Source organism: Bubalus kerabau, chromosome 3, assembly GCF_029407905.1.
Source record: "Bubalus kerabau isolate K-KA32 ecotype Philippines breed swamp buffalo chromosome 3, PCC_UOA_SB_1v2, whole genome shotgun sequence".
Lineage (NCBI taxonomy): Eukaryota > Metazoa > Chordata > Mammalia > Artiodactyla > Bovidae > Bubalus > Bubalus kerabau.
In genome coordinates, this window is record NC_073626.1 from 27089234 (window position 1) to 27096312 (window position 7079).

The 7079-nt window shown below is 37.6% G+C and overlaps 1 protein-coding gene across 1 annotated transcript in view; it reads left to right on the forward strand.

Moving 5' to 3' along the window:
- CILK1 (ciliogenesis associated kinase 1) overlaps positions 1-3662 on the forward strand; it is a 30160-nt gene extending 26498 nt beyond the window's left edge. The window contains exon 13 of the mRNA XM_055571204.1: positions 81-3662. Within this exon, the coding sequence (XP_055427179.1) occupies positions 81-235 (155 nt within the window). The 3' untranslated portion in view covers positions 236-3662. The remainder of the gene's footprint in view (positions 1-80) is intronic.
- The last annotated feature ends 3417 nt before the right edge of the window (positions 3663-7079 follow it).

A 7079-nucleotide genomic window follows, 5' to 3' on the forward strand; every position in this document is an offset into this window, starting at 1 on the left:
CTGATATTTATGTCACCAAGATGCTCTTTGCTGTACTTTGGGCCCAAATCAATCAGACCCACCCTTCTCTTTCCCTACAGGCTATTCTTCCTTGAAGGCTGTGAGACCTCATCCTGGACGACCGTTTTTCCACACCCAGCCTAGAAGCACTCCTGGGTTGCTGCCCCGGCCTCCAGCCGCCCAGCCTGTACATGGCAGGACGGACTGGATCGCTAAGTATGCGTCTCGGCGATGACTGTCACAAAACCTTTTGTAGGGCACAGTAGGACCCTGTCCCTTGGCCAGCTGGTATTCCACCTGCAAGAGACTTTCAGTTGGTGGAAAAGCAAACACTTTATAGTTATTCTTCTGAACTGAGACATTTCAATATTCTTTTTTAAAGTTTTTTTTTTAATATTGATTTGAATGCAGTACTTTTTTTTTGTACAAAGTTATTTTATTCTAAAACTGGGTCCCATTATTTTCTTAAACAGCAGCATTTTGTATATATGGATTATGTTTTAGCATTTTATACAGTCAACTTTGTAAGGAACTTTTTAAAGATTAATTGATTTTCCTTTGGGGTTCCAGATAATATTTTATACAGATTTTTAAAAATATAATAATATTGATGCAGTATTGCAACAGGGGTGCAATTTACAGCTACGCGATAAAGGGTTATTTCCTCAATGTGTGTGGATATTTGTGAAGTGGTTAAATTTTAAATGTGGCATATTCGGTACTTTAAGCTTTTCTGGACTGACATCAGCGCTAGAAAACTGACCATCTGCCGTTTCTCAGTACCGTGTTATTGGTTTGACTTTTTAATACCGCTGTGCTGTTCTGAAAGTACTATTACATAATTCACTTTGTTTTCTTTTTACTCCCCAGATGAAAAAACTCTAAGTAAATATTTTTAGAAATGTTTACAACACGTTTTTTGGTGGCTGGTGATAATCCAGCTGAAACCAAGCTATGCCATCACATTCTGTTTTCTTCCATTTTTGAAGTCACTTTCTATAAGTACCCATAAAAGGGAAGCTTTTGAAGCCAAAAGGTTCTCCACATAAAGGTTAACACAGTGACTTAAACTTATATCCCTGCCAAGATACATGACCCAAAAGCAAAGTTTCAAAGTAGCACAACCCTTAGAATGTTGCATTTAGCTCAGTCCTCCAGGCCTGGCCAGAGATAGACGATGAATAGTCATTGTCTGCCCTCTGGTCCAATTATCAGGGCAATTTGGGGAGCAAGAAAAAAATAGATGGCAGAGGTCCCACTGGTCTGTGAAGCCACAGTTACCATGATGTCAAGTGTCCGTCACATGCCACATTTGAAGAACTCTAAACCCTTGTGTAGTTTCTTTCAACAGTGAGAACTCCATTGGGCAGAGGCTGTTCCATTGAGAGGAATGTTTACAGCAGTTTTGAAAATGACAAAGCTAGTTTGGAGACAGAAAAAGGAAGTCCACTCTGATCCACCTCTGTCAGGCACGCTCACCTCCACTCGTGATTACCTGAAAGACAAGAAAGAAGGTCACTGCCAGTGAACGTGACATCATCTCTAGAGTGTATAGACTCACTTTCTCCCAGGGCTCAAGTCACTTTTGTTTGGTTCTAGGATATAGCAAGTGGAGTCAATGAAATGGTCATTTTTGTAAGTTAAAATGATAGGTGAAAATGAATATTGGTACTTTAATATGGCTCAGCCTAATAAGTGGATAAATTTCTGTGTTGATGTATTAATAATATGTTGCAGCCCATGGTTCCCAAAGGGCCCTCACCAAAAATCAGGGAGCAATTTGTGTCTTCGAGAATCTGACTCAAAAAGGTACTTGACCAAGCACCATGATTGCTGGGGGCATGAGAAAAGCAAATGATGGATGTGGATTTGAGAGGTCATATTTTCCTGTTAACAAACTGGCAGCAAAGCTTCAGGAAATAAATATGTATATGTAAGCACAACTTGAAGCTGAATTTATTTCTGTATTATATTCTCATTATCTCAATCAACAGAGAATGTGTTTTCAGAGATGAGTCCTTTACTATGCGGTTAATATTTATTTCCCCTTTCTGTATTAGGAATAAAAAGTAAGTTAATCTGAAAGCTTACCCACCTTGCTAGAAAGCTGGTTTAAAATCGTAAATACCCTCTAGAGAACCAGATGGATTATGAATGCCATATTCTTGGTCCTCTAGCTTATGTTAAGGTCATTACATTTTAATTGAAAAACCTACTTACCTGGTTACTATACATTATAAAATTGTTTTTGTATTACTTTTGTAGGGCCTCAATACAGAAAATATTTCTCTTTTCATCCTCTTCCTCTTTCCTTTGTTTATCAGCAGACAATTTCCCTTATTCATTTGAAAGTCGAGAAGCTGACACTGCATTGAGTAAAATAGAAGGCTGAAAAAAACAAGATCAGTTCTAAAGAACTAGCAAAATCCTCTAAAGTTCTCTTTTATTCTCACCCTGAAATGGGTAAAGGATGCACTGAGCATACAAGCTGTTTACTGTAGAAAGGGAAAAGTCACCAATACTTTGTTAAGTAAAAAGAAAATACTGCCTGTTGCTTGTATTTTTAGTTACTATAAGATTATAAAATCTACTACAAGACACCAAGAGGACTGATAAGTTTAACTATACCTACCCACGACTGTACCTCATGTCAGGCATAAAGTTTTAGGGGACTTCAGGAGATGGTATAGTGCCCAAGAGTTCAGTGACGGTGATTATGCCAAAGGGTATGCGTGTGAACTGCAGGGAAAGTCGCATGAGCCTAAAAGCTATTCTTCGTGTGATTGTTCATTTCACAGTAAGCTGCCATTAATTACTAAGCCCTCAGCCAGCTCATATATGATTTAAATAGGAAGGAAACCGATTTTCTCAAGCAGTTTCTTACAGATCTCTTGCTTCAAGGACCATAAACGTCTAGTAAACGGATGCTGTGTCATATTCTGGAATGATAAAAAATTAAACACTTGACTCCAGACAAGCCATGTAAAACAGAATTGTTTTTAAGTACGAATCACCAATACTGTTGGAGTTCACAGGCACCATGTTTTCTTACGAAGTGGCATCAAGCCATTGTTTTGTGCCATTTAGGAGAGAAAAAGAATACAGGCTGTATGTTTTAGCTCAGTGTGTGATCCAAAGCAATATGTTTATAAGAAAATGTTTGATGTACTAATTATTTTCTATCATTTAAAGCATACTGTAGCAACTTGTTTAAGATATGTGGTTAATTTTTAGAATTATTTTTACAATTTCCAACCAAAGTACTGTATTTTATATAATTTATTGTGAGGACCTTCTCATGGAAACCAACAGAAGACAAACTGGGGGGGCAAATATCACATTAATCTGTATTATCAGTTTCTTACAGACACTGCTAATGTGAATTTAAAATGGCCTGAATAGTCTTCTGATCTTGGATAGTTCAGTACTGACAGCAATTTCGTCACCTGATTTGATTACAAGGGAGCAACTAAGAATATATTTAATTATAAAGCAAATATTCATAATGATGAGAAGATAGGAGGACCGAAAACTATTTACTCAAGCCCCTTCTGAAATAAAAATGTTCCTTTTTGAATAGTTTGTCCTAAGGTGTTTAAAAATGTTAACTTTACTTAAGGAAAATTCTGCTCCGAATAAAGTTACAGTTTAAGAAAAATTGATTTGAGTGTTCTGTTTTTGTTGTTATGTTCTTCCATCAAACAATAACATTACTATTTCCTAATTTGAAATTTTTATATTTTATAATTTCTTAACACCTACTAGAGTGTTTACTGCTGTGAAATTGGTAGCATATACTTAGGCCAGCAGTAGGAAGCGGTATTTTGCAATGTGGAGACTATTTAAATTTAGCTTTTAGCAAATTAGGTGACTAGGAATATTTTAACAAAACAAAAAGCACATCAAAACAGTTTCTTATTGCTGATTTCATCATGACAAATACCTACCTTGTATTTTTCTAGCTTTTACAGTATAGTCACATGTACAATATAAACATGTACAGTATAAACCTTCAAAAGAAGCTCATACCTTCATGAATTCCACACAGGATTCCACAGGGAATTCATTTACCAAACATTCTTTGAGTCCTTGAAAGAATTTTGAGGGAAAATGATTTACCAATCAACCTTGTATTGGTGAATCCATAAATGTGCCCTAGCCTATCAGAACACCCCCAACCTGAGTGTGTCATCCACCCTGTGAATCCACAGATGTGCCCTAGCCCACGAGAACACCCCCAACCTGAGTGTCATCACCCCGTTCGTCTAATGACCCCCCATCTCCCCTCAGCCCTTCTTCCACCTCTTCAGATGCCCCACAGATTCAAGCTCTCAGTCTTCCTTCCTGCTATCAAAGCCTGCTGTTAGAACAGCTGAGACTGAATTTAAACCATTGTGACTCTCTTTCTGGAATGTTTACTTACAAAGCTCCTCTTAAACTGATTTTTAAAGCTCTTGATTTTTGTTAAGGCAATTTTACCTGCTACTGAGTGGGTTGGGGGAAGGGTCAAAGGCTGAGACAAGTTCCCATGGCCTCTGAATATAAATATATATATCCAGTAGGTAGACACCGAGAAGAAGACTGTCCCAAGTTGAGAGCAACTCCAAGGGTCTTCAGGAATAAAATAATTTCAGGGGCTTCCAAGGAGCAGAATGACCTAAGGGTACTTTCATAGAATGGCAGAATTATAACAGGATTTTTTTTTATTTCTCCACAAGCCTGTTTAATGAGAGTCTTACGACACTGCCTTAGTTTCTCTTTCAGGTAAACAAGATTGCTAGGATGATGTAACTTCTATTAGGTTGGACATAGAAGTGTCCTTTTTTTTTTTTTTAAAGAAAATAGTAAAATACCAGCAATTTGATATGGTTTAACCAATTAGAAGAAGCAAATAGATATAGAGATTTAACTGATCAACAAAGTTGATAATAGTGCTTTTCCTGTATAGTTCAATGAAAGTGAATCTTTGCAGAAAGGTGAGCTGGAAAAAACTGATAAAGATCACCACCTCCAGCAGGTTTGAAAAATATGGCTTGCCTACCTATGTCAAAATGAGTAATGTCTGTGTTAAGTCAGAATTAGAAAGATGAAATTGAATATATACTATTACTCCTGTTTGAAAATGACTTCCAGTTCTAGGGGTGCCCAGCTGTTCTTGTTTGCTTTTCTTCTTACTTTACATACTTGGCTCTGGATACTTTCTTTTACTGCCAGATTAATCCATCTCAGTCCTCTCTTCTGAGTTGTCACTGGCCTCTCTTTAAACTAAAAAAAAAAAAGAATTTTATTTTTTTAGTCGAAGTATAGTTGATTCATAGTATTATGTTAATTTCTGCTATACAGCAAAGTGCTTCAGTTATACATAATTCTTATTTACTATTCTTTTCCCTTACGGTTTATCACAGGACATTGAATATAGTTCTCTGTGCTGTACTGTAGGACCTCGTTGTTTATCCATTCTATATGTAACAGCTTATATCTGCTAACCCTAACCTCCCACTGGCCTTTCAACTGTCTAGTGACATTTACAAGTGTGTGGCTTGTGAGAATAAAAGACAAACCCATTCATTATGTCCCCCAAATCTCTATGGAGCTAGAAACCAAAGCATCGTTCATTGTTTGTTTCCGCAAGTGTTCTCTGAATGTCTTCTCTGCCCTAAGCATTATTCTAGGATCAGGGTATACAAAGGTACATTTTAAGAAATATGAAAACCCCCTAACCTGTTGGAATTTACATTCTATCAAAATTCCAGATAGATAACAAAATAAATATATAGTATATTATATGACAATAAATGTTCAGAAAAGTAAATAAGGAGGATGGAAAAGAAAGTGTGTGTGTGCTTAGGGAGAGGGCATCAGTTTAGACTTCTCTTCCTCCCATCCACCCCCTTAATATCTTACCTTTTCTTATCTATCTTCTTCTAATTTATGATGCTATACTATAATACACACGGATATTTCCAGGTTTCTCTTTCCCCACCCTGAACAGTCCCAGTTCATTCTCCCTGTTTCTGCCAGAGAAATCTACAGAAAATAAAATCTGATCTTGTCAGTTGCTGTAATTGATCAGCAGCACAGGCTTCTCAAGCCAGGTAATTTCAAGAACCCCTCCTGGGTGAAAACAATAATCAACATCTATAGTCTGCGAAATAGGAGAGGCTGCCTCAGGAAACAAGAAACAGGCCTTTTGGAGGCATATATTTTTAACCTTAAAATTTGTGTGAATTTTTCTATAATAATTTTGATAGTCTTAAAACGTTTTTTAAAGCTCTAGCTTAATTACCACCCAGATTATAGTTGTAGCCCCACTGACACCTCTATCCCAAGGCCCCCACTTCCTCCCATCCAAGAAGGTGCTGTGGATTAAACCAGTTTTGTCGAAAATGAAGGCGAGTCAAGGAAGAAAGGAGGGAAGAGGAAATATATATATAAATTAAAAATACATGAAGAATAAGCTATATACAATCATGTATTAATTGTATTATATGCAAGTATGTATAAATATTCATTATACACGTTATTATTCATTAAGAAAAATTGTAAAATTGTCAAAAGAAAGGCAGACTGCCACGTGCAGCGCCTCATTTGGATGTGTCTGGAGTCTTGGAAGCTTGACTACCCTACGTTCTCCTACAAATGGACCTTGAGAGCTTGTTTGGAGGTTCTAGCAGGGGAGCGCAGCTACTCGTATACCCTTGACCGAAGACCGGTCCTCCTCTAGCGGGGATGGTCGTCCTCTTCGACCGAGCGCGCAGCTTCGGGAGGGACGCACATGGAGCGGTGAGGGAGGAAGGGGACACCCGCCTAGCCAGCCAGATCAGCCGAATCAACCCTGGCGATCAATGGGGTGACAGATGTCGCAACCAGATCGCCCTCACATCCGAGACACTCTGGTAGTGTGCACAGTATATAAACTACAAGAAATTTCGGTCTTTTAGCATATGTCGACTTTTTCTTGCTTTCTAAATGCTGGATCTCTAAAATATATCTTAAACTAAGGTCCAAACCTAACTAACACTTAAAAATTACTCCCTCAAATTGCAAAAATTGCTATTAAAATGGGCTTGATTTGGAGT